The sequence below is a fragment of the Drosophila persimilis genome, unplaced genomic scaffold (assembly GCF_003286085.1).
Source record: "Drosophila persimilis strain 14011-0111.01,24,50 unplaced genomic scaffold, DperRS2 tig00000000-arrow-pilon, whole genome shotgun sequence".
NCBI lineage: Eukaryota > Metazoa > Arthropoda > Insecta > Diptera > Drosophilidae > Drosophila > Drosophila persimilis.
The window spans coordinates 2,887,689-2,913,465 of NW_020825288.1; the positions used below are offsets into that span (position 1 = coordinate 2,887,689).

General features: G+C 49.1%; 5 protein-coding genes across 6 annotated transcripts; 2 read left to right on the forward strand and 3 right to left on the reverse strand.

Annotated features, from left to right (window-relative positions):
* The first annotated feature begins 182 nt into the window (after positions 1-182).
* LOC6595271 (ETV5-related protein Ets96B) lies at positions 183-7,671 on the forward strand. The gene is made up of 9 exons (XM_026984170.1): positions 183-284; positions 1,076-1,158; positions 1,486-1,631; positions 3,055-3,570; positions 3,636-3,809; positions 4,641-4,785; positions 4,934-4,980; positions 6,375-7,071; positions 7,129-7,671. Exons 1-9 carry the CDS (start codon positions 183-185, stop codon positions 7,508-7,510), a joined length of 2,292 nt encoding a protein of 763 aa, XP_026839971.1. The 3' UTR covers positions 7,511-7,671.
* A 78-nt stretch (positions 7,672-7,749) lies between these two features.
* On the reverse strand, positions 7,750-9,511 carry LOC6595270. The gene is made up of 3 exons (XM_026995343.1): positions 9,247-9,511; positions 8,995-9,175; positions 7,750-8,633 (listed from the first exon to the last, which is right to left on the reverse strand). The coding sequence occupies exons 1-3, from the start codon at positions 9,386-9,388 to the stop codon at positions 8,000-8,002; spliced, it is 957 nt and encodes a 318-aa protein (XP_026851144.1). The 5' UTR covers positions 9,389-9,511; the 3' UTR covers positions 7,750-7,999.
* Positions 9,512-10,071: 560 nt separating this feature from the next.
* On the reverse strand, positions 10,072-15,535 carry LOC6595268 (protein polybromo-1). The gene is made up of 3 exons (XM_002020171.2): positions 14,563-15,535; positions 11,448-14,498; positions 10,072-11,386 (listed from the first exon to the last, which is right to left on the reverse strand). Exons 1-3 carry the CDS (start codon positions 15,509-15,511, stop codon positions 10,413-10,415), a joined length of 4,974 nt encoding a protein of 1,657 aa, XP_002020207.2. The 5' UTR covers positions 15,512-15,535; the 3' UTR covers positions 10,072-10,412.
* Positions 15,536-16,302: 767 nt separating this feature from the next.
* Positions 16,303-24,949, reverse strand: LOC6595266 (protein Lilipod). Of its 2 annotated transcripts, XM_026988504.1 has the most exons (9): positions 24,479-24,949; positions 20,159-20,283; positions 19,858-19,997; positions 19,552-19,782; positions 19,334-19,402; positions 17,848-18,341; positions 17,554-17,785; positions 17,325-17,481; positions 16,303-16,423 (listed from the first exon to the last, which is right to left on the reverse strand). In XM_026988504.1, the coding sequence occupies exons 1-9, from the start codon at positions 24,548-24,550 to the stop codon at positions 16,396-16,398; spliced, it is 1,548 nt and encodes a 515-aa protein (XP_026844305.1). In that variant the 5' UTR covers positions 24,551-24,949; the 3' UTR covers positions 16,303-16,395. The 2 variants fall into 2 exon arrangements, with proteins under 2 accessions (XP_026844305.1, XP_026844300.1); XM_026988499.1 differs by lacking the exon at positions 16,303-16,423 and having other exon boundaries at positions 17,135-17,481.
* On the forward strand, positions 18,360-19,416 carry LOC6595267 (tetratricopeptide repeat protein 12). Its single transcript, XM_002020170.2, has 3 exons — positions 18,360-18,832; positions 18,892-19,014; positions 19,075-19,416. The coding sequence occupies exons 1-3, from the start codon at positions 18,492-18,494 to the stop codon at positions 19,289-19,291; spliced, it is 681 nt and encodes a 226-aa protein (XP_002020206.1). The 5' UTR covers positions 18,360-18,491; the 3' UTR covers positions 19,292-19,416.
* Positions 24,950-25,777: the final 828 nt, after the last annotated feature.

Below are 25,777 nucleotides of genomic sequence, written 5' to 3' on the forward strand. Positions count from 1 at the left end.
CTGAGAAGAAACACCTCCGTACTGGCCCACAGCTCAAACGAAAATGCAAAAGGCAAAGCAGGCGAAGCGAACAGGCCGAGAAACTGGCTCGGTCGCGCTTCCATTGCCACAGCACCCACAAGAAGAGCACTCCGCAGCGAAGACAGCGAAGACTACGGTGACGACCGTGTCACTGCCTTCTCATGTGCAGTGAAAGTGTTTTCCACGACAAGCACAAGCCCAAGCCCAAGCCCAAGATGGAGCCCAGAGCTGGAGTTGGAGCTCAGAGCTACAGTCAGAGTCGGGTACGGATTCGGAGTCCGCGACAGCCGCCAACCAATTTGCCGCACACAACGCACCTCAGCGTGGAAATAAAAGACAAAAAGACACAAAAAAATACAGAAAAATACGAAAAAAGAAAAGCATTGTCTTCTGTCGGCCTCTTCTGCCCTTCTGTCCCCTGCTTCTGTCCTCTGGTGTCGTGTGGCGGCTGCTGCAAAGTAGATCAACCTCACAGATACACACACACACAGAGCCCCTCTACGATGCAAAGTAAATACAGCCAAAGTTTCGTAATGGCAGTTGCGGGCGCGCATGCGTCGTAATCTTTTCCAGCACCCGCACCCACCACCCACCAGTCTACACATACGAGGGCTCCTACCTTCCTCATTGTCTGCCAGAGTTCAAAGTTGATTCATCGAACGGACGATTCCGAATGTCAGTCAGTCACCGCCAACGTTTGTTTTTCCCAATTGCAATCGTAATTGGCATCCATTGCGCATACAAATTAGGGTCTAATGGTAGGGCCTGCAGTACCCTCTAGGTAAAGGGTATATTCCCCCAACTATAGGACGCTCTAATGTGGGTGGTATGGTTTATTTGTGTCTACCTAAACCATTCCATATTGAAACTCTAAGAAGTACTTTAACACAAGTGCTAGCCCTAATATTTCAATAGTGATTAGGGAAACTTATTTGAGTTGTAGATGAAACGATCTAGAGAATCCTTTTTATAGAAATCCTACTATTATATCTGTAAAACTCTTCCTATATATGTTATAAGCATATCCTATAAACACATGGGACGCTTTCGAAAGCTAAAGGGCATTCAGAGGGCATTCCTTAGTCGTTCCACCGCTGTCATCGTTGAGCCCTTGCTGCAGTTGCGCACGCGTGGCAGGTGACAACGCTTCGCTGGCTGCCTCTGCCTCTGCCTCTGCCACTGCCTCCGAGTGCGCTATGTGATCGTGACAGTTACACTAAATAATTGTGGTAATTTGATTTGACAAATTGTTTGCTTGCACTTAGCAAACGGAAGCAAACGACATATTTTGCAATTTATCCAAAATTTGTACACCGGCAGAAAGCGGAAGCAAAACTGTTTGTGGATTGCCAAATGTAATATGTTCGCCCACGAATCCAAGTACACAACATCGAAGACTTACATAACCCACGGCTCGGAGGAGGAGAAAGCTGATCATTCTGCATTTCTTCTTCTATTACAAAGAGGGACGGCACGGGCACGGGCCCGGTGCCGCTTTCTGCGTTTCGGAGAGTATCTATCTGGAGCAGGGCTGGCACTGGAGCTGGAGCTGGCACTGGAACTGATGCTTCTATTGCCGATAGAGCCCAACCGGCAACGATTACGGGCATGTAATTAGGGGTAACTATCGTACAAATGATTCTCGAATGCGACGGTGCACATCGCATCGCCGCGCACCGTTTGGTGTTCCAGTTTTCAAATGTCAAGTGAGGGATACCATACGAAATGCACTTTTGGGATGTGCGTCCCAAGAAGATTGTTTTCAAAAAGCAAACATTTCGAAATGGTCTTCGCCTCTAAGTTTATTTCATTGGGAACTGGGAATCGATTTTGTGGGGTAACCCAAGCTCTCTCTTCTATTTAAACTATTTTCTGTTTTAGAAAAACAATGAACTGTTAACCTTTCTAAAATCGGTTACACATAACTCAAGAAGGGACGTCATGGAAACCCCTTTGAAGTTCTGGGAAACATAAGATTCGAACTAAATATTACTCACACTGGCTTTTGCATACCATTCTTAAAGTTGGGCAGGTCTTTGTTCTAACACTATATTTTGTCTTGGGAGTGTGTGGCCCACTCCTGTGATCCTTATCATTTAGTTTGAACTGAGTTCGATAATGAATTTTGAAAAAAAGAGCTGTCTGCCGAAGGTGTATGGAGAGATCCGATGGCTATGCCTTATGTTCTATTATTTTATCAGTTGTATCCAAGTAAAATATTGGCAGATATTTGGGTAAGTAAAGTGCAATTTGTTTGGAATCGATAATGCCTTTGGAGAAACACTCTTTTTGTCTACTTTGGATCCGTCTTCATAGCTACTTTTCTTCCGAGAATAGGTAGTACCGCCATCATCTACCATCACTCATCATAGCATTGAGATATGATTGGGCTAGGGCTAGATTTACAAACGATTTTCCCCCATTAACAAAAAAGTGAAATTCCAGCAATCTTTAATGAGAGTTTCCGTCCCCCCGGCAGAGAGATGTCCGCCGGAGAGAGCGAGAGTGTGTGACCATAAAGAAAGGTTAACCTCAACGCAGAGCTCATTAAATGTAAAAGTGTCAATAAACCGCAAATGGAGATGGAGATACATGGAGGTAGTGTCCCATACCTCATACGAGTGGTAGTATGAGGTGCGAATTCTAGTTGTGCCATGACAATGTCTCATTACTTAATGGGCCCGGCCGGGGCAAGAACAACGCTTCAACGCGGCCAATTGACACCCAGAAGCAAAAGCAAAGGCAGAAGCTGTTAAACTAATTGCCACAAGTTCCATTCACTTGACTATGTCAATGTGACGGACTGAGACTGAGACCGGGACTGGGACTGGGACAGGGCTTTGTTGTTCCATTGTTTCCTGCAACCTGTTAGCAGCGGGTATCACTAACGCACTCAGCAGGTGGCTTTAAGGGCCCCCTTTAAGCGATGGCTACTGAAATGCTCCCCCAAAGACAGAGACTTACAAATTGACAACTAATTTGAGGAGGCCAAAACACGAATCGAACCCCAAAGTAACGCCCAAAACTCATGAGTAATTTCCTGCTGCGTCTGGTTTCCTCATTTCCTTATTTCACAGAGCGACTACAGCCAGGAGGCCAAGACGCACTTGGAGCAGCTCCAGCAGACGCTCACGCACTTGGATCATCACTCCCATTCGCATTCGCATCCGCATCCGCACCATCATCCCCATCATCATCACCATCATCTGGGGCTCTACCATGGGGCGCCGAATACATCCACTTTAACCACAGACTCGGTGGTTTCCTGTGTCAGTTCGACGTTGCCGGCCGTGGCCAAGGCCATATCTTCATCGTCATCGTCCTCCAGTTGCGGCCACCTGGAGACGGAGCGCAAGAAATGCCACAGCAATGACCTGGATGCCGGCCACACTCTGATGGAGGCCATCTGCATTGGACAGAAGTCGACGGCAACACCGCCGGGCCTAGCCGGAAGCCTGTCGCCGCCGGCATCGATTGCAACGTCCGCTCTGATGAATGCCACCGCGGCCGCCAGCAGCTCCAACGGAGGCGGCGCCTCTCTATGCAATGGTCTGTAGTGATCCTCTACTCTCCCATGGCCCTCTGCTCTAAGGAACTCCTCTCTCCCTCCGCAGATCTCACACGCGAATCGGCCTGGTATGCGCATCACCATCATCACCACCACCACCACCATCACCAGCAGTTGGCCGACGAGCTGGTCATGTATGCAACGCCCACGCCCACGCCGGCTATTGGCAAATTCGGGCTGGACACATCCACCGAGGGTTACTTGAACGCAAGGTACAATGGTAAGCGTCCGTCCACCTCCACGCATCCACGCATCCACCTCCCCCCACCCACTGTCAAGCCCGGATGCAGCTTCCCCCTCCCGAATCTGTATCTGTTTGTTTTATCTATTTACACGTCCCCCTTGTTTATTAATTTTCCATTATGAGTTGGGGGGGGTTTTGGGATGAGAAACCGTTCGACGGGAATGGGTAGGCGTAGGGGAAGGGTGGGACTTTCGACTGGTTGGACTGGGGTTTGCTTGCCCGTTTGCCGCCTGGAGGCTTTGTTTTAACTTGTTTTTGTTTTGTTTCGTTTTTTAATAAGAAAGCATGACTGGAGATGGCGCGTGCCGAGTCCCAAAATATAATAAATATATTTAGAGCTTCGGGAAAACATAATAATAACCATAGTGGGTGATTTTAGGGAGTTTTTAACCGATTCGGAAAGATGAAAAATCAATTTAGAGCTTCAGGAAATCTCACTCATTCCTAAATCCGATTGAAAGTTAATCTCAAAGATAACTTGAGCAAATCGAAAACAGTTCAAGACCAATGTATTCCCTTGAGGCTCTTTAAGGCAGACTAAAGCACTTCCTTTTTTGTTGTTATCTAATCTTAAACCTGTCTTGCCACTCGATTATGGCCAAGTCAAGTGCATTTGACAAGCTCGATTTGTGGTCTCAAAGACATCCCGGTGCGAGCGTTAATATGAAATATTATCTAACAAAGCTGAGGTTCCCTGGATTAAGTAGTGGGAGTACGAGTTTGGGAAGCTTTCGACTAACATTTATGAATCCCAGCCGCAAAAAATGTGTAATTTTCTTGGTTCTACTTTCTTTGGAATCTCTGCAGTGAATGTCAAAGGCGTGCGCCATGAAAGAACATCAACTTTCTTCGATATACCCGCTGTGACGCACCCACACACCCATGCGCACCCACACCCGCACCCGCACCCACACCCGCTTCCGCACTCGCATCCGCATCCATATTGCTACAGGTAAGTGGATGTGGCTGCCACTGCCGCTGGATTATTGAAGCTCATGCTGACAAGACAAGTCAACTTTAAGTCAATCAGCAATTCCTGGGCAGTCTCCTTTCTCCTTCTGCCTATACTCAATATTCTTCTTGATTTATGCTCTCGCCAGATTTCCATCATCGCCACCCGCGGGCATTCTGAAAAAGAGCGACGAAGGTAAGTCCCCGAATACTTAATATGTAGATCGAAATGAAACATGAAAAATGAAAAGAAAATTATTAAAGTCATGTGCGTTCGCTCGTTCATCATTTATTCAAATTATCCGTGAGGCTTCTGCTCCACGCCTTATCAGTTTTGCATGCCAATAACTCAATTTGTTTGGCCAAGATGATGGCCTCGTGGGTTCGTTTCACTTACGGGGAATTATTGGGCTCCGTTTTTCTGCTTCGTTTTGCTGGATATTTTTTCAAATAAAATGAATGAAATTGCGCGCATAATTTACAATAACAATATCGCCGGTGTTAGTAACCGCTAATCCAATTGGCGGGCCACCGGCATCCACGAGGCACGAGCTTGGAATTCAATTTCGAGAGCAGCGCCACGCACGGAGATACAGTAGCTGGCCTCCGGTGGGTGGGTGAGGAGGCAGCGATGGGGAGGCAGCATCAGTCAAACAAGCAGCTCAATCACAGACCGCCGCCGAGTGCTTCAAAGGGGGGTGCGCTGTCCTCACACCCCATTCAAGCCCAACGAGTGCTGGTGTGGGGGCGTTCCCCTTATGGGCACGGCCAACAGGTTTGCATTTCCATCAGCGGCGGTGCGTCGCGTCGCGCCGGTCGAATCGCTGTTGTTATCGGCAATGATGTTTTTACTTGTCGACACTTGCTCATGGATTATGCAGAGGTATCTTCTGAATTTGTAATGCCACCAGCGTCGAGTCGCGCCCAGGGGGAGTGGAATGTGGGATGGAAAGAACGAAAGTCAGAGGAAGACCTGGGAATGGAAGCTAATGAAAAGGGCAAGCTCCGAGTTGGTGGGCAGGAGAGTGGGTTCGAGTGGGCTCGAGTGGGTTGGGTGGGTGCACACCCAGAGAGGTTTGTTTTCCTGTTAAATTGCAGCATATTGAGCCATTTTGCAGTGCCTGCCTCCAGTGGGTGGGAGGCAGAGTCGCAAAGAGGGTGGAGTGGGCTGTTTAAATAATTAATTGCTGCTAAATACCTTGGCCATTTAGGTACAAAGCAGCACCAGAAACAACAGAGCAACAGAGCTCATTAGGAACTTAACGAAGTGTGGAATACCCTGAAAAATGTACAAGATACGACAGGACTAAGGGATACAGATTTTGATTACAGAAACATGTAAAGAAGAATTTACAGAGCTAAGGAATAGGGAACCTCAGGAACACTTAACCATACATTTAGTCTTATATCTTCACTGATTCCTTCATTCACACTACCAGACACCCTTGAGGCTTTTATTTGAGTAAGGGTATTGAGATACCCATGTAATTAGTGCCCCTTCCCTCGATGTCTCGACATTGTTTAAACGTGCATGAAAGCGGCTTTCATTCAGCTCCTTCCAACTCTTCTCCGGCTCCGGATCCTTTCCAGAAACGACCAGCGCTGCCGCCGCCGCCGCCGCTGCTGCTGCTGTCTATTGCAACGATGTCTCCTCTGGGCAGCACTTCCAGGCCAACACGAAAATCGAGCACGCGGACTCCACCACGACAGCGGCACAGCAGCAGCAGCAGCAGCAACAACAGCAACAACAGCAGCAGCAGCAGCAGCAACAGCACCAGCATCACCAACAGCAACTGCAACATGCGGCACTGCACCCGCACCATCATCATCATCATGGACACCACCAGCAGGCGGAGCAGCAGGCCCTGACCCACCTGACTCCACTGCACGCAGCCTCCGCCTTCAAGTTCAGCCACACGGCTGTCATCTCCAGCTCGGCTGTCTACGGCACACCCGCGCACTATGTGCACCAGCAGCAGACGCAGTCCCAGTCGCATGCCACCGTCTATCGAGATCTCTCCCCCACCTCGGCGGCGGCGGTGAGTGATGCAGAACTGAAGTACGATAGCGGTCCGTACAACGCCACCATATCCTCCACCTATCCCGGGGGTCTGCGGCCCAGCGTGGTGGATTCGACCACGTCCAGCGACGCGGAGCTGCGTCTGGACCAGTTCTATGCCAGCAATGGCATCTCCACCAGCAGCAACGGACAGCCCATAAGCCAGCGTCGCGGCTCGCTGCAACTGTGGCAGTTCCTGGTGGCCCTTCTGGATGAGCCCAACACCAGGTGAGAGTCCGTAGTGTGAATCACCTTCTTTGTGACTATCCTTCTGTCCATTCGCAGTGCCAGCTGCATTGCCTGGACCGGCAGGGGAATGGAGTTCAAGCTGATCGAGCCCGAGGAGGTGGCCCGACGGTGGGGCCTCCAGAAGAACCGCCCGGCCATGAACTACGACAAGCTGTCCCGCAGTCTCCGCTACTACTACGAGAAGGGCATCATGCAGAAGGTGAATGGGGAGCGCTATGTCTACCGCTTCGTCTGCGATCCGGATGCGCTGTTCAACATGGCCTATGGCCATCTCACCGCCGGAACCGGCAAGGGCGATCAGCACCAGCTGACTCTGTCGCTGGCCAAGACGCCGCCAGCTCCCACCGATGCCCAAGCGCAGTCTCCTCGCGTGCCAAAGTCGGACTATTATGACACGGCCGGCTTGCATAAGTATTAGTGCTTGCACGTGGACTGTGGGCGGAGCGTGGGATTGTTGCCGGATGGGCGTGGTTGTTGGGTCTCTTGTACATTGTGTAATTTAGTTGCGTGGGTGCGGAGTGCGGGGTGAATGTCGAATGAAGGTTTCGCTATGATGACACAAATAACGGAAAAGAGTGCTAGACAACAACAACAAGTGCGTGAGTGTTGGGGAACGTCGAAAAACGTGATGTTCGATGTGTAACGGCACAAATGCAATACTCTCTCTCGGATTTATTGTTTTTGTTCATCAAAGCGAGGCCTACGCGAGGCATACGCCCACGCAATACGATATTTATATACCACAATACATAAGTACATATATATATATGTATATATAGAAGATGTCCACCATTAATCGTAGTTTGCGTTGAGGTTGAGTTACAGAAATACTTAAATAAACTATGAACCGTTTTCTGTTCGTTACAAAGTGGCAGCCTTGATCCATTTCCCCCCTGGGTGGGCGTCACTACTCCCTCTTCTTCTTTTTGGGCACAGAATCGTCGGAGTCCTCGCTGCTGGAATCGTTGGCACTGCTGCTGTTGCTGTTGCTGTTGTTGCTGCTCTCCGGCTTGCGCTTCTGCGGCGTCTTCTTGGCCAGCTTCTCCACATAGGCCTTCACCTTGTCCGGCTGGGGCGTGTAGGCCCAGTGGATCAGCTGCAAATGGAGATCTGTGGGCTCGCCCGACTCCGAGTCGAACAGCTTGGCCTCCTCGCTCTTGATCTGCTCCAGCAGCTTGGCTATCTGGCGATTGCGCACAATGTCCCAGCTGGTGGTGTCGTCCTCCTTGGGGTACATGGTGCGCAGGTGCTTGTAGTTGCCCTTGGCCTTGGAGCCGCCGTAGGCAGCCAGGAACTCGACGGACAGATCCTCTTTGGGCTCTGGCAGCTTGGACACGACGGCATAGGCCAAGTAGGCACGATTCTCCTTGATGCGGTTCTCGGCCTCGAACTTCTCCAGGAAATCCTCCAGCACCTGGACTCCCTCCTTGATGGAATTGATCTTGTCCTCGTTCTTGGTGCCGGACAGCACTCGCTTGGAGCTGCCAATCAATCCCCTGATGGCCAGCCTCTGGTAGTCCGGGTCACGCTCCGCCAGAATGCTGCAATGTGGGATTGAATCGAATGCATATACTCGTACAATATATTCAAATATTGTGGATACAGGCAGAGCAGTGGAATGTGCGGATATATGTGCAAGTGACGAGGGGTACACATATACGAATTCGATATAATTACGAACCGCTTCGCTGGCAGAGAGCAGCAGAGAGGCATACAGCAAGAGCGGCGCGGTGCTCGCTCTATCAATCTAATGAGACTTCCGAGTTCGAAACACTCTATAACTGTGACATGACATCATAAGATGCCGCTGCCGCTCACTGCCGCTCGCTGCTCGCCCGAAGGTCGGTCATCGCTAGCCTCATTGGTATGCCCCAAATGGAGCACGCCTCCTTCAGCGCTTACCTCAGCGTTGCCTCCGCCGCCGCCTTGTCCTTGAAGCCCAGTCCGGGCACGGTCTCCACCTTATCCTCGTTGTCAGTCTTGGCGTTCTTGCTGGACGCCCCGCCGCCATTATCCTCCAGCCATTTCTCGAACACGCCAATCGCCTCATTGATGTTCTTCAGCTTCTCCTCCGCCTTGGTCACTGCATTCGCATTGGAGCGGGGAGGAATCAAGTGAGTGGGGAGAGACTATCGCTATGATTGAACCACTCACAGGTCAGCACTCGCTTGGCGCGTCCAAGGAGACCGCGCACGGTCAGCTTTCGGTACTGCATGTCATGATCCTCCAGCAGCTTCAGCGTCTCCAGGGCCTTCTCCATGTCCTTGAAACCAAACTTTGACTCTCCCTCCGACATGGCTGCTTCTTTGGTTGATAGTATAAATGTGTTCTGATGTGTGCTGCGTATCTGATGAATACCGTCCACGATGTGCGAGCGGCAGACTACGACTAATTTCGGAGGTCCAAGTTTTGGGCAGCGCAGCCCCTCGACGGCGCCTCGACGGCCAGCGGGTGTTCAGCCAATGAGGCCATCGCCGAGAGCTCGTGCGAGCGGCACTGAGCGCCACTGAGCAGGCCAGAGCAGGCTAGAGCAGGGGCCAATTAGATAAGCGCCACAAAATAACCGGGTGACGCTGCCATATTCCGGGGCAACCGGTTTGTTGTCGTAGCTACGGAGCAAAACAGAACACACAAAAACTAAACAATGCCCTGACGTCATCCCCCTTAGAGGCTGATAACCGACACACCATATGGGAGCGGAGCACAGGAGCGGATGCACACCCTTCAAAGAAACCACAGTCATTGGAAAGCCATAGCGAAGACTCGGTTATACGAATAGGCATCATATTTCAGGCTTTTTAATTTTGGAGCAGTTCAGGGAAAGTCAATTCGGGCATCAAGGTGTCCTGTCATGCACACGGCATGTATGCGGTATTTGCAACTATCGAGCATTCTATAGCGCGTGGGGGAGCATGTGGAAACAAGAACGTGTGTTTTATGCAATAGTAGAATCATAATTTTAATACACTTTATATCTTATGGAAGAAATTACAAACATAGTGAAAAGGAGATGATAAGAGTAAATAGTATGAACATCAAACATTGTTGGTATTTGAGAAAAAACTATAGAACGAAGTAGTAGAAACCATTGGTTGAAAGAAAACTATAAGGGGAAAAGAGTCCAATTCCGTTGGATATGGTCATTTTGTGCTAACTTTAAATACTCATAATTCATAATTCACAATTAATGATACGATTGTCCTGGTACGACTGCTTCTTAAACAATACGAAAACATTGGATTGGGTTAATAGTTGTTTCCTGTTGCATTTTAACATTGAACTCGAAACACTTTGGGCTTAAGATGATTGCTTGGCGGAGGTTAGTTGCAGCTGCGGCGAATCTGCAGCACATCGTCCAGCATAAAGTTGCGTAGGTGGCACAGGGCCTGCACAACGCTGTCCTGATCGCGGGCATTGGGTCCCAGCCAGTGTTCGGGCAGTGGCACCTTCGGCACGACTTGGGCGGGAGTCACGTGTGTGAGGGCTCGCCGCCAGTTGTTGTTGCAGGCGGCCACGTTGAGGTGGCTGCCCGTCTGGAGGCTCTCGATGTACTTGATGTAGGCCTCCGAATGGATGACTCGAGTGGTGCGCGGCGGCACGGTGACAAACATCGGCTCTGGCGGTGGTCCGAGCACAATCGTTTGCTGCGGCTGCTGCAGCATCTGCTGAGTGTGCGGCGCCTGCTGTTGCAGCTGCGCTGCCTCTGCGGTGTTGGCGGCACGCGGTGAATGGGCATTGTTGGGCGGCAGCGGCACAGTGGCAGCCATCTGGGGCATGTGCTTCTGCCGGCGCGGCACAAAGTTCTTGCTGCGCTCGGTGATGCCCAAAACCTTTCCGCACTTGCTCAGATGCACTTCGCGCACGTGCTTGATGAGCCGCACCACGTTGGGGAATCCCTGGGTGGACTTCTTGATGCGAGAACAGTTGCGCCAGAGGCAGACGTACTCAATCTCCACGCCCGACGGCGGATGCCGCTGTATGTGGCCGGTGGCTTCGGAGAGGCAGTGTTCGGTGCAGTCCGGCATTTCCTCGAACTGGAAATCGCACTTGTCCCACAGGCACTCGAAGGTGAGCGGTGGACCTGTGGACTCCTGGGTGGCGCTTACCTGGGACGAAGGACTGGCACTGTTCTGCGTGTCATCTATCTCACGGCGCAGGGCTGCCGTCTCCTCGTTCTGTTTGCTGGCGCGATCCTCCCAACTTTGCTTCACGCTGGACGGTAGATTCTTCCATTCGTTGCCCACCATTCGGGATATGTCCCCAAAGGAGGCCTCTGGATTGCTTTGGCAAATGCCTAAAAACGAATATACGGTCAGTATCTTAGGGAAATCCCACAGACAGTTGAGAGCACTCACCCTTTCGCACTTCGCTGGAGTAGAGAATGTAGCCGGTGAGGCATTTCTTGGCCGATTTGGCAGCCTTCACTTTGGAGGTCAGAGGCGTGGAGTTCACAGAGGGCGCCGGCGAGGACATGGCCGCTATGTCCGAGCTCAGAGACGGTGTATCACCATCCATCGAGTCCTCCAACATGCTCAGATCGTTGATCTCGCTCTTCACATCCTTGGCCGGCTTGATGGGAGTCTTGAAGTAGAAGATCTCATCCTCGGTGACGGCCGAGCTGTGCTGGAACTTGCGCATGTTGCCGGCCACCAGTTTGCGCACGGCCTTCTTCAGCTCGTCGTAGACGGACTCGCAGATGTAGACGTCGCTCTCGGCTATCTCTGTGGGTCGGGAGTTGATGAACTCCGCGTACTCCAGCACGGCGCAGCGACCCACAACACCCACCACGGGACTGACCTCTTCGACGGTGGTGAGGAGGAGCTCCTGGCGGAAGAACTGCTTGCCCAGGGCGGGGGTCGTTTCGCTGGGGGGCAGCAGCCAGGGACCCTTGAAGTATGACTTACCGTTCTGCTCCCAGATCTGCTGGACCTGCGCCACGGACTGCTTGCCCGTTTGGGTGGCCACGTAGACGAAGTCGCCCGTCTTGATGGCCCCGCTGCAGATGGTGTTGTACTGCTGGTAGTAGACACTGTTGTTCTCGGCATTCGGCGGCGGGTCGCAGGACACATTGGGCTTCTCCTTCTCCACCATCGTCTCCTGCATTTTGAGCTCCTCCAGCTCTCCCTTGTGCTTCTCGATGCGCTCCTTGAACACGGACATCACGCGCTTCAGCTCCAGCGGCTGGTCGCGCGGCACAAACCTCACGGAGCTGCCCTCGCGTATCTGGGGCCAGTTCTTGAGCTTCTTGAAGCACCGTCCCTGCAGATTGTAGCGCGACTCGCACACGAACACATCCTTCTCTTGCAGCCGGTCGGGACGCATCTTGATGTAGTCCTTGATGTGCATCACATAGCACATGCCCAGCACCTTGTCCATGGAGATGGTCTGCGAGATGCTGCTCTTGAACACCTCCTTCTCGAGGAACTTCCGCGTCGTCACGTGATACGTCTCGTGGGGCCGCACGAAGATCGAGCCCTGCATCAGCTTCTCGTTGCTGGGCGATGTCCACAGCCTCTCGATGCAGGCGATCGAGGGTATCTTGTTCTCCGGCATCTGCACGTACACATAGTCGCCGGGGGAGTAGACCTGCTGATTGATTGTCATGCTCTCACCCTTGCTGGCGGCATTGAACTCATCTTTGTCCTGCTCCTGTTCCTGCTCCTCTTGCAGCAGCTTCTGCTGTCGCATCACCTCCACATCGGCCATCAGGCGCTCCAGCGTAAAGCTCAGGGCGGGCGAGCTGAGCGTGTCCTTGCACAGCTCATCCCGCTTGCGTATGAAGTAGGTCTGCAGCTCGATGGAGTCCTGAAATATATCCGAGTCCGTGCGCGACAGTTTGCGGGCACGCTCCAGGCAGGAGAAGATGTCCTCCTGGTAGATATCCAGTCGCTTGTAGGCGCCCTTGTCCAGCCTTCGCTTGATCAAGTCCAGCGAAATGCCGCGCACCTTGGCCCCCTCGCCCAGCTCATCGTACTCGGCCAGCTCGGCCAAGGAGTCGGAGTAGCAGCGTCCCTCCTCATCCTGGTGATTGTACAGGGTCGTGAACAGCGTGAGGAACAGCTCCTGCACGGCCAGCGGGACGTCCGGCAGCGAGTCGCGCTCGATACGCAGCTGCTGCTTCAACTGCAGCGTCAGCTGCTGCAGCACCAGAGCATCCTTGTAGATCTGCGAGTCGGGCTCGTTGTACTTGCAGGCGTTCTCCAGCATCAGTAGGAAATCGGCGGCCAGCTCGTCCAGGGTCTCGTAGGCGGACTGCTTCAGCTTCTGGGCAATGCGGTCCATGTCCATGGGCTCCTTGATGATGTCATAGTAGTCCGGATACTCGCCCTTCGACGGCAGCTTGGTGAAGATCAGCGACAGCTGACGCTTGCCCTTGGGCTCCTGATACTCGCGCAGCGTCTCATAGAACTGCCAGAGGCGGTCGGTAACCAGAGCCGTCTTCAGCTTGCGCCCCACTTTGGAGTACTTCTGCAGGGGTTTTTTCACCTCCACGAGGCCCGGGAACTCCTTGAGCTTCTCGTTGAGGGCTCGCTCCAGAATGTTGGCATCCTCGTAGATGGTGGAGCCCTCCTCGTTGTACTGCCGACAGTTGGAGAACATCAGGCGGTAGTCGGAGACGACATCCTCCACAGTGGCATAGCGATCGGTGCGTATATTGTGATCGATGGTGCTCATGTCGATGGGATTCTGGATGATGTCGTAGTAGTCCGGATAGACTTTGCGGGGCGGCTTCTCCATGAACAGCTCGATGGGCCGACGATTCCCCACCAAGTACTCCACGAGGCACTTCTGGATGGCAAGGATCTTCTTCTTGATGGCCCCATTGATGGCAATGCGATTCGTCTTGGGCGAATTCGAGTTGTTCGGCGTGTGCGAGGTGTTCGAGTTGGAATTGGAGTTGATGCGCGGCCTGCCCGGCTTCCGCTTCTCCGTCTGGGCGTTGCTCGATGTAAAGCTTTCGGGCTCCAGCAGATCGTCCCCCTCTTCCTCTTCCAGCTCGTCTCCAGTCTCCTCGAGGGACTCCTCCACCAGCTTGGCATTCATGATTTTTAGCATCTTGAGAGCATCTTTGTGGGTTCGATGGCTGGGCACGAACGCCTTCTTGGCGTTGTCCAGCATGAGATACAGATCGGAGGTGAGATCACTTATATTCGCATAGTCGCCCTTCTTCAGCTTCGTGTGGATCTGGCTCATGGAAATGGGCCGCTTGATCATCTCAAAGTATTCCGGGTGAAAGCGACGCACCGGCAGCTTCCACAGGGAGTTGCCCAGCGGTGGCCCCGTGATGCCAGGATGCTCCGATGTCCCAGGTGCATTATAAAGATAATCGAACAGGGCCCACATGGGACCTTCGCCCTTTTTACTCGTCTCCTCGTCATCGGAACTCTCCACCTTTTCTTTTAGTGCTGCGAATGAAAGTAAATGTAAAATTGTATCTTGGGGGCAAAAAAAGAGGATTTATTCTCTTACCGGCTATGACCGCACTGGACAAACTCTTGAGTCGCCTGGCCAGCTTCCCCTTGCCCGCTTCCAGCTCGCCACGCCTTTGCGTAAAAATGCGCTTCAGGGCCTTGGCATCCTTGTAGATCTGCGAGCCCGGCTCGTTGAAGAGGCAGGCATTCTTAGTCATCTGCAGCAGATCACGTTCCATTTCCATCAGCGAGGAGTAGGCATTCATTTGGATTTTGGTCGCAATCAGACGCAGGTCAATCGGATGCTCAATCACATCGTAATAGTCCGGGTAGATCTTCTTCGAAGGCAGCAGCTGGAACATGCGGTACATGGCCCTATCGGTGATCGGGTCGGTGGCTGTCATTACCGAGGCAAAGAGCTCCTCATACTGATTGAATTCGTCGTCGAGATCACCGCACGGCTCCGTGCTGGTTGTCATTCGGCGGATAGTGCGCGAAATGCGCTTGGCACGCGGCTCCTCTTCCGCCATGCCATTGGCCTCCATTATGCGCTGCCTCTGCGACTGGATGTGCTGCCACAGGGCGTGGGCATCTCGGTACTCGGCGCTCTCCGGCTTGTAAAAGGCCTTCGCGTTGCCAATCAGCAGCTCCAGATCGGCCATCAGGTCTTCGAGATCGTCGTACGAGTCTGTCTTGAGTTTCTGCTGTACCTTCAGCAAGTCGATGGGATTCACCACCACGTCGTAGTAGGAGGGCTCCTGCCGTCTCTTTGGCGCCCGTATGAACGTATCGCACAGCATCGAGCCATCCTCCTTCTTGATGTTCCGTATGGAGTCGTACAACTGCTGGCAGAGCTCGGTCGGATCCAGTCGGCGCTTTTTTCGCGCCGATTGTGTCGTTGTCTGCTGCACCGGCGACTGCTCCGGCGTCGAGTCGTCCAGCATCAGCGGATCTTCGTCCTGGCGACTCGATATGGAGCTGGCGCGACGCTTGCGACTCAGCATCATGTAACAATAATTATTCTTGTCTTTTCCGCTGAAAAAATATTATTATCAAAACGACAACGCGACGCCACCAGACAAAAAAATGCTACAAATAGTGTGACGCCATCACGGTCAGATTTTCGAAATATACCGAAAATATACCGACAAATTATTTGTATTCATATTCCATCATATCCCTCGACTTTGATATTCGGTTGAGTATTAATAGCTAGCCAGGACCTTCAGTCCTAAAACCATAATTTTATCCGATTGATGAATCAATGTGCTGTAAGAATGGTTTATTTTAGGTTCTCATCTTTATTGGATTTTTTGTAAAATAAGGTCTAAACATAAAACGTCTACAACAATTTCCACATAATTTGGTTTTTTACATGGTAGCTACACGCTAATTACACAACAGAGACAAATTTGTACGTTTTTTGACAAGTTTGACCGTTTTTTTTCATACAAGCTCCATGGAAGCGCCAGTGTGCAGACTCCATGTGATCGATGTGGCCTGGCATTTCTACACGATTTCTATATTGGTGCTTTGGACAATAGGGTGTTCTAAAAATACTGGAAAATACTCAAAATCACCATGAAAAGTATACAAATATACAAGGTGTGTGAGCTAGACAAGGTGTCTAATACGAAAGTTTCAGTGTGACTGCGAATTTGTCGTTAAAATATACCGGCCGACCATCAGAAATATACCGGAATAAGAGGATTTGAAATTCAAAAAGAAATAAGAGAAAATAATTTTCGATTTGCATTCGGTACCTCTTAATTCGGATCGTGATGCTTTTGCGCTTTCATCGTTTACATACGAATTCCTATATTTATTCAAATATTAATTTCACTATACATTAAATCACAGCAAAATTCTAATTCTTAGGATCGGTTGTCCCTCAGGCCAGTAGGAAAAAGGAGGTCAAGCTGGAAGAAAACAATATATGAAATAATAGCCAGTAAATACTTAGATAAAGTGAAAGAAAAAACAGCAAGGCATTTTTGTTAAAATTGCTTATTTTATTTTAGTTTTATCACATAATCCTTAGATGCATGTTTGTGTGCGTGTGTTACAAATTATTGAGTATGCGATATAATGAATTATTTGGGAAGGGGAGAGGGGTGTGCGCGCCTCGGTCGAGGCGCGTGAATAAGGAACATTCTTGTAACTTAAATAATAGCAGACAATATTAGACATTTAAAGATAAATAAATTAAAAATTAGATGAGCGACATCGCTTGACTCTGACCGACAAAAGGAGTTAAAATACGAAAAAAAAGTATCCCTAAACGAGAGCGGACAATGGGGCAGGTCCTAGATCTAAAATCGAATCGTACGAAACGTATGCCGCAGTACTTATTTTTGCGAATATATTATATTTACATTGGCGAGATTTCTGGCCATGGGATGGGGCCATCTCTAGTATGTGAAGTACAACAATTAAGCACAACAGTAAACGGCGCAACAATTGGTTATATACGAATATCAGTTCTGCCTAAGCTAACACGTGTATATAGAACATATGTATAAGGTATGTATTATATGTATATCTGGCGGTCGGTGTCAACCCACATCTCAACCTTATGTCTCTCAACAGTTCATTTCGTTTGCCTTGCGACTAGCGGTGGTATTGCGACTGCTCCTAAAACTTAGATTATGGTACTTGGCATAGAATCTACTTAAGCTCGTAAGCGGCGACTCGACAAAGCGTCTCAGCGGCTGGAGGTGACTCTGCAGCTGCCGGAGAGACACGTTGTGCCGTCGCTTCCGCAAATATCAGTTGATGAAGCTCATGTAGTTAGTAAAGAGCACATAGTTTTCCACTAACCGGGCACGCAGCTCACGTCGCACGGTGGCCGAGAACTTGTTGGCCAAGCACAGCGCTGTGGTTGTGCCAAACACCAGATTGTAGAGCAAAACAATCTGGAAGTTCCCGAGCCACTCGATGGCACCAAAGTCCCCCAGCAGATCGAAGTTTGTAATGCCTGTTTATGGGTGGGTGTGGATGTTAGTGCCAATCATTTTTTAGTCATTCTAGCATATACGATTACGAGTACCTATAATCCTACTGAGCAGCGGAAGGGCCGAGGACAGGACCAGCATGAAGCCACAGTTTAGCATTAGCTGGGGCAGTGAGGTCTGGTGCCGCTTGGGGCGCACAGTGCGCATGAAGGGCATGCTGTAGAAGCCCACCACAGAGGTGGCGCCCAGATAAAAGATGAGGCAAACCTCCAGTCCGGCGCCAAAGGGTCCCAGCTTCGACAGCGATGAAATTCCCAGCGTGAATTGCTGCAAAACAGAATCAGAATTCCATTAGGAGAAACGGCCAAAAGCCTCGCTCGGCGACCTACCCTTGTGCTCAACGGCAGCGCCTTGATTCCTATGAGCAGCTCGAGCGTGTTTTGCACCACCAATAGAATGGTCATGCCCGTGCAGAAGAGCAGCAGCAGCATGGCCAGCGGATAGACAAACGAACGCTGGAACGTGCTCGACTTGCGCTGTTTGTCCAGCTCCTTGCGCTCACAGTCCAATTCTCTCAGTCTTTCGTTCAGCTGCTGTTCGCTCGCGTTGAAGCCCGTCGGCTTGCGCTGGTAGAGGTGCTCCAGCGACTGTTGCAGCAAGGACGGGTGAAGGTATCCACGACTGCGGCCATTTCGATGGTGGCCATTGGTGGCATCCGCAATGCTCACGTTGTACAGCTCAATGTGGGCCAACTTCCGCTTGACGCTCGCCTCCTCCATGAAGAAGGCGTCGAACTCCTCGTTCACATCCCGCCGCAGCATGGGACGCACCAGCACCTGGTTGACAACGCCAAACAGCCGCACAAATCCGCAGGGAGTGCAAACTAGGGAAGAAAAAACAAACAAACAAAGTAAACAAAGTGCCCCTTGCCCGTTTCCATGACATTCCATGACAAATAAACAGTCTAAAAAAACAAATTCACTTCGAAAGAGCAGCAGCACGGATCGGATTATATTCCAGAACAGAGCACAAAATGACTAGCAAGGGACTTGACGACTTTTCCGAGTTCGAGGCCACTCTGCAGAAGATTGAAGACATATTGCACGAGAGCGATGAGAAGCAAGACGCGGCAGCAGCGGCCGAGTCCAAGACGGCCGTTGACTTTGACAAACTGGATCCCGACAATGTGCGCCTGAAGGTGCGCGAGAATCGCACTGTGATCAACCGCAAGAGCCTGGAGGAGGACAAAAAGAACGAGGCTGGAATGGTGCAGACCATGAACCAGCAAAGCTTCATGCAGCAGGTGGAGAAGGACGCCAATGAGCGCGCCGAGTCACGGGCCAAGCGCGAGTACGAGGCGGAGGTGCAAAAGAGGTAATCCTCCCAATACAGGCAATCCTTGTGGCCCTGATTTCATTCCTCTGCTTCCACAGCCATGGCAACGAAGCCTTTCGCAACGCGAAGTACGAAAAGGCCATTCTCCACTACGGCAAGGCCCTGGCTCAGATCAAAGACAGTGCCATAACGTACAACAATCGCGCCTTGTGCTACATCAAGTGAGTACACAGAAACCGATGCCCTTTGGGCTCTCCTTAAGCTCTCCTTCGCTCTTTCAGGCTCCGCAACTATAAGCGCGCTCTGCAGGACTGCCAGCATGTGGTGGACAAGCTGCAGGAGACCAATCTGCGCGCCTGGCTGTACAAGGCCACGGCCTACAAGCGTCTCGGACAGACGAAGGACTTTGAGGAGAGCGTGGCCAAGGCCCGCGAGCACAATCCCAAGCAGCTGGCCTACATCGAGAAGTACATCAAGCAGATGGAGGCAGAGACCTAGAAGCCTTAAATTTATTACATATACACTGTATTTTATACTCACTGAGCATCAGCATTACGCCCAGAAACGAGACACAGGAATAAAGGAACGGCAGGTGAACACTGCCCAGATCTGTGAAGCGTAAAGAGCGGAAATTAGCAATGGATTGTACAGCGATTGTTTACAGATTTACAGAAGAGGGTGCAGTGCTGTCTGAGCGACAGACTGGAACCGCTCCCAGTCCATGGCACTGGGTGCGGAGTGCACATCGTTTCACTCACTTAAAAACCAAAAGAACTGCAGTTTTTCAATCCCGAAAACTGCGCTTAGAACTGCAGTGAGTACCAGCACAATGACGGCCATCAGCATGAATACTGTAAAGGTCTCGTAGACGCGCGGCAGGATGCCCTTCTTGTGGCCCACGAAGCCCGTGGATTCGGTGAACAAATACACGAACGGCAGGAAGATGAACAGCGACAGATTGGAGAACAGAAACACATGATTCCAGAGACCTACAATGGAGAGGGGGTTTAGAACAGAATATTAATCAATCCGGGGGGGGGGGGGAGGGTTCTTCGCGTCCTTACCTTGAATGAGGGAACTGTTGAGCCACTTCACGTAGTAGCTGTTGGGATACAAGAGCAGCACCTCGTTGCTGGCTATGGAGACTGGCAGCAGCATGGCAGCCCCCTCGGCGACGGCCAGTGTGAATGTGCAGAGCCAAAAGCTGCAAGAAAAACGTTTTGATTAGTGCCACTGGCATTGGCATGTCTCTCCGAATGCAGCCACTCTCGCGAGTCGCGACTGACTTGGCAATTAGCAAAGTCAAGCGGCAATTGGCAGGCCGGGAGGTTATTGACTCCCTCTCCGGCGGATCGGATGCCTTACCTTATGCGATACACCAGCACCTCGTCCTCGTCGTTCGAATAGAGATCGTCACGATCGCGTCGCCGAAAACGTGAGACGACCACATAGGAGCTAAAGTACAGCAGAATGATCAGCAGCAAGAAAATCTGAAAGGAAGAACAGGGAAACCATAAACTATCTATCTATCTATCTATCTATCTGTATATATTGAACCTATTCCCCACCCACGCATTTCTTTGGTTTTTCTTTAAATGCAAATATTTTGTCGCTTTTTGGGGCTTCGTTTCGGTCTACCAACTGCCAAAACATTTGCTCGGATCTAAAGTATATTTATTTATACTCAAGTAAATGCATGTTTGCAGACCCCACACACCCACACATCTGTATGATACGATTGGGAACTAGATCTCTATAAAATTCTGTCTGAATCAGGAAGGTACTGGGTGTCAAAGTCTGTTTTGTTATTGTCAAGTGTTTCCACACCGATTCAGGGTCATATCTATAGAGAAGTGCGAGTACATTCCATTGAAGATTCTATTAACTTGGACAAAAGATGCTTTTGAAAAGCTTTTGTTTCTTAGATCAAAGCAAGTGTTTTTTCAATGCATTGACAATGGACTTTATCTATATAGGGAAAGTTATTAAATGGTTTAGGTATTTTCATAGCGAAAAGAACATGGAAACTGCAGAGAAACTAAGGAATAAATATATTAAAAATATCTTTTACAATATCCAACCAAAAAAACCCTAAAAGCATCAGGCACACGCAATGTATGTTGTTTTTGGCATTCCCTTTTGCACTATCCGAGCACGTCATGACACGTCATGTGGCAAAATGTATTCCATTCCAGCATAAAGCTGGAAATGGTCTGGAAAGGGTCTACCATTTCGCTTATTTGTTTGTACAGTTGTACTATCGGGTAAAACCCCGTAGCCACTCGTCTTGAATAAATACAGAGCAACCGCAGAATGTTCCCCGACCGCTTGAAGTCGCAGCACCTTGGTTACAAGCAAATCAATAATTGGTGATTAATTATGGCCACCAATCGACCAATGCTTTCGACGACAGCAGCAATAGAGGCGTCCAAGGGTCACAAGCAGGGCTTATCAGTGGCCGACGACAATTGATGATAAGACCCGGCAGACCAACCCAGAACCATTTGAATGTCATCCATCCACTTCAAACATTCGGCGATTATCCCCCGAACAAAACCTACTATATGTCCGATTATGTGCGGAATGAATGAATGAATGTCGGGAAGCATATTTGCCACCCAAAAGTTCGCCTGGGAAACATTTTTGGCCACGTCATACATCTGTATTTTTGTTTGTTATTTAAACCAAACAAAAACAAGACAAAAATAGATGGATAGATACGCGAGGAGAGGCGCTTCGCATATATATACTATAAATCATTAACAAAAGATACTTTTCATGTTTTTCAGTGAGTGAGAGAGGGAACAAAAAATAGCAATTAATTGTCCGCTTTTGTTTGTTATTCAAGATAGTTGCATTTGTATCTGTGAGATACTCTTCAGCGCAGTATTCGTGCAAATTCCAATTAACTTTTGCATGCCCCATCGGTTGCCCCATCGGTTCGGTGTGATCAGAGGCAATTAAATCAAATTATCTTCAATTATTTTCGCCATTCGGGAGTCGCAGAACTCAGATCCACAGTCTGTTCCGAATTTTATTATTATTTAAACAGTTTTCTTGCCAAAAAATCAAATAAAGCAACGCAAAAGCATTTGCTATCAACAAATGTGCGTCGCTTATTTATAGAACATTCAAGCGTCTAGACTCCAGAGCGAGGAACGATCATAGAACATGCAAGTTTCATAACTCTGTAGAGTGGGGAGATTCGGAATAGAGTCCATGGATCGTTGAATTGTAGTCTCTGGCACCTATCTTATGGTTCTGAAACGCACTGTTCATGCCACTGGGCACGATGACGTGCCTCTCTCTCTCCGTTGAACTTGGAACACGTAGACGCGGTCCGATGTATGAGATATGAGCAGCTTCTGCCTCTGCCCCGCCCGTACACATTCCAGAATGAAAACGCAACGAGAGCTTCAAGTACGAGTGCGACGACACGCTCCAAGAGGTTTTTTGCCCGCGAACAAACTGCATTTCTATCGGAAAGTGATATCTTTTGACCAAAAGATACCCCAAATCAAGAGTCAATGACTTGACATGAACTCGACATCGAAATTGGCAGGAAAACAACGCCCATTAAATGTCGACGCCGACTTTGGCTATAAATAGGAAACAACGCCCAAAATGCAAGGCGATTTGCAGGCAGGAGGCAGCAGGCAGCAGGAGGGAGGGAGAAGCACTCGTAGTACGAGTATCTTTTATATGTACTATAATATCTTGTCAGACTGGTTGCTGCTTGGCTTGAAGACAACTTTGCCGGTGAATGGGCTGGCAAAATATTGTATTTACCGAGTGAAAAATCAAAGAGTTGTAGAGTTTTAGAGGGTAAAGGCAAGACCTTGAAAGGCTTTCAAGTGTAGAATAAAAGTCTTGTCTGCTCCATCTCTAATTAAGGGGTATCTAATGGTCCAAACTATAGAAATTTCAGCACATAATTTAATTGCACAAGGTGAAAGATGTTTTTAGACACCGAGTTGACAATCGGTAAGAGTGGGGATCAGTGGCAGAGGGAACAAAAACAGAAAACAGAAAGCACAATCTTTTCAATTTCATTCGAGACTTTCTTTGAAAAGCTATTCTTGGAAGATCTTTGAGGAATTTCTTCACTTTACAGTTAATCACGGTTCTTATCGCTGGACACGGCACAAAACAGTTGCAAGAAAATGACTAAGAACGTGCCCCACAATGTGGTTACCCAAGGCGTCTCATGCGTCCCATGGTGTGGGCTGGAAAGCCGGCTTCCCACCTGCCCCCTCCCGCCCCCTCACTGGTTCTTCTGTTTCGGGTTTTGGGTGGGCTTCTGCATTATTCATGAATGCTTTGGCAGTCAATCGCATTCGGTTTGGGCTCTGGCCAGAGCTCACGTACCTCTAATCTGACCCACATTCTGCCTGTGGGGCGGGGCGGGGCGGGGCGGCATTATTCAATTTTCGGCAATGCCATGCAATGGGAAATGTGCTTCAATAAAGAACTGGTTTCCATTTCCTGGACCCAAAACCATCGGCAATGATTATATTTAAGTCGATGGCTACTTTTGAAGAGCCTAAATATAAATAAATGTGTGTTTTTCTGAGTAATTTGAACAATTTGAAATGTATTTAACGCCTCGACTGCCATTGTTTAAACAAAAGCCAGCAGCTGCTGGTCACGACGGACCTTCGGAGCAGCATTTGCCATGCACTTGAAAATCGCTTGGGTCTGCACAAGTGTTCTTCAAAAATGTTGTTTAAATTGTTTCGAGACGAAGAAAAAACATGTGAGATTTATGCTTTGCGCAATCCCGTAAACATTGCTTATATGTTGCACTTACACATGCACATGTGTGTGTATAAATTTTGTTTCTGTTTTGGTTATTAAACGCCCAATATGTCTATAAATAGACCGCTTGCTCGCGGGGCAACACTTTCACTTGTTGCTTTTGTGCTCCTTCTTCCTCATTATTTTGTTGTTGCTTTTACCGTTTCATTTCAATTTGCATGTTCTGCTTCTCCTTCTCTTTCTTCTGTCTTCTTGCTGAACTTTGCCTGACCCTGTTGCCCTGTATGGGGTAGGGTATGGGGTATGCACTCTTGGCCACGGCTGTACCTTTAAGAGGACTAATTTGGCTAAACCTTATCTACACAAATCAATGTCTCTCTCTTTTTACTTGCCCACATATTCATATGGAAAATTATCTAGCCTAAAGATCTGTCATAATAAATTTTCCCCTCCTAAATCTCCCCTTACCGAGTATCAGCCGTTCGAACTAGCCCCTTGCTTATCTTTACACACACACACCCGATTAGCAACAGGTGTTTATGTTTGTGTGCGTGTTTTTTTGCGATAATTTTTTTGCAACCCAAATAGAAAGTGCAAAGAAGTGGCCACAATCGCCTCTTCCCTCCACTTCCTCTCCGATAATCAACCATAAATTATACACAAGGCGAACGCAGGCGCAGAAAACGCTGACACCCGAGTCGGATAACAGCCATAAACAAATAAAATTGTTTATCAAATTTATAATGTAATTTCAGGCCTCACACACACACGCACGCACGCACACGCTCAGACACTGGCGCCCTCCCGCAACGAACAGTACAGTTACAACTAGGAAAAGTCCGGCTGCAACGGCAGCTGCCACTGGATGCGTTCTGATTATGTCTCTGGAAACCTTTTTTTGGGGTGGAAGTACAGAGGTTCACTTACAATGTGCTCGCGTACTGTATTGTGAAACAATTGCAGCTTCAGATCGGTGACTTCCTCCTCCTCCTCGTCCATGAGGAACGAGGATAGCCTATCGGTCGTAGCCTGAGACTGGGCCAGTTTTGTTTATTTTATTTAAAATCAGTTCACAAACACAGACACGCCAAGTTTAGACAGCCGGAGAGATTCCCCTATGTCAACTGAATTCCTATGGGTAGCTAATTTCACTTTTTCCCCGTGACGACACACACGCACAACGAACAACACGATTACAACAGCGGGGGAAAGGGGCACGCGCTGTTCTAGTTGTAATTTCTTGACTTAAATGTTGAATATTTCACTTGACACGACCGCCCTAGCTGACTTTGGATGGTTAAAATTAATTTAGATAGATTTTTGCAACCGCATTTCGTTCCGCACCGAGTTGCAGGGGCGACCAAATTTATTTTAATTTGCGTCCGAATAACGACCGAGCGCCGCAGTAAAATTTATCAACAATATGACCGTACGAGGCAGAGGCTAAAATACCAAAAACTATGATCAGCTGATTACGGTCGAATTTATTGTTTCTCAAAATGCAATATGCTGGTGTAAATCTAATGAAAACATCGATGCTTGAGAAAAAACATCGCTGTTAACAGGCTCTGCACACTGAGCACATCCCGGAGGAACAGTGGGATTTTTTGACAGCTGTTAAACGCCATGATGAGCATAAAATTACATGATTCACAATTTTAAATTAGCAAATTGGCTATATTGTTGGCTATAATTAAACCTTCCATATATGTACAATAAACGTTACTCTTTGGACGCCATTTGCTGGAGTATCTCTCGCTTTTCCGAACATTCTCCAGACGATTTTTCCAGTTTAATCCGCTTCGGTGAGGCACCTTGGTTGCAGAAATTATACTAGAGCCGCAGTTGGATCTGTCCGGTCGACATTAACGGAATTATTTCAGGACACCCGACAATCCGCATGATGGCTGTAAAATACTAATTATAGAAAGATATAGCAAATACATACATATCTTTACTTTTTAGCACCAATTTCTGGTCTCCTCTTTTTGTATTGTGTCTGTTGTATTTTTTCTTTTTGTTTTAGTCTTCAACGATTTAAAGTTCGAATTAAGATTTGAAATTTGTCGCATATGTTGGACTTGAAAACCATCGGATAACTATCGCATAGAAACGTGCGGTTTAGGAACATCCAAAATGGATGGTGGACTAACTGGGAAATTCCGGAACGGCAAGACCTTACGGACCATCCCCGAAATGGATGTCGGATGATCGTTAGAGTAGCCT

Bases quoted from the DNA above. Each gene is read 5' to 3' on its own strand.
- LOC6595271 (XM_026984170.1), top strand. From the start codon at position 183: ATGTGCAGTGAAAGTGTTTTCCACGACAAGCACAAGCCCAAGCCCAAG. The intron at 1,159-1,485 runs GTGACAACGCTT...TCTATTACAAAG, and splicing joins CAGTTGCGCACGCGTGGCAG to AGGGACGGCACGGGCACGGG. The intron at 4,981-6,374 runs GTAAGTCCCCGA...GATCCTTTCCAG, and splicing joins TCTGAAAAAGAGCGACGAAG to AAACGACCAGCGCTGCCGCC.
- LOC6595270 (XM_026995343.1), bottom strand. From the start codon at position 9,388: ATGTCGGAGGGAGAGTCAAAGTTTGGTTTCAAGGACATGGAGAAGGCC. The intron at 9,176-9,246 runs GTGAGTGGTTCA...ATGCGAATGCAG, and splicing joins CGCCAAGCGAGTGCTGACCT to TGACCAAGGCGGAGGAGAAG. The intron at 8,634-8,994 runs GTAAGCGCTGAA...CCCACATTGCAG, and splicing joins GCGGCGGAGGCAACGCTGAG to CATTCTGGCGGAGCGTGACC.
- LOC6595268 (XM_002020171.2), bottom strand. From the start codon at position 15,511: ATGATGCTGAGTCGCAAGCGTCGCGCCAGCTCCATATCGAGTCGCCAG. The intron at 14,499-14,562 runs GTAAGAGAATAA...TTTCATTCGCAG, and splicing joins GTCCAGTGCGGTCATAGCCG to CACTAAAAGAAAAGGTGGAG. The intron at 11,387-11,447 runs GTGAGTGCTCTC...ATTCGTTTTTAG, and splicing joins CTCCAGCGAAGTGCGAAAGG to GCATTTGCCAAAGCAATCCA.
- LOC6595267 (XM_002020170.2), top strand. From the start codon at position 18,492: ATGACTAGCAAGGGACTTGACGACTTTTCCGAGTTCGAGGCCACTCTG. The intron at 18,833-18,891 runs GTAATCCTCCCA...CTGCTTCCACAG, and splicing joins GAGGCGGAGGTGCAAAAGAG to CCATGGCAACGAAGCCTTTC. The intron at 19,015-19,074 runs GTGAGTACACAG...TCGCTCTTTCAG, and splicing joins CGCGCCTTGTGCTACATCAA to GCTCCGCAACTATAAGCGCG.
- LOC6595266 (XM_026988499.1), bottom strand. From the start codon at position 24,550: ATGGACGAGGAGGAGGAGGAAGTCACCGATCTGAAGCTGCAATTGTTT. The intron at 19,403-19,551 runs GTGAGTGAAACG...TACGCTTCACAG, and splicing joins GCAGTTCTTTTGGTTTTTAA to ATCTGGGCAGTGTTCACCTG. The intron at 18,342-19,333 runs GTGAGTATAAAA...TTTCTTCCCTAG, and splicing joins GGGCGTAATGCTGATGCTCA to TTTGCACTCCCTGCGGATTT.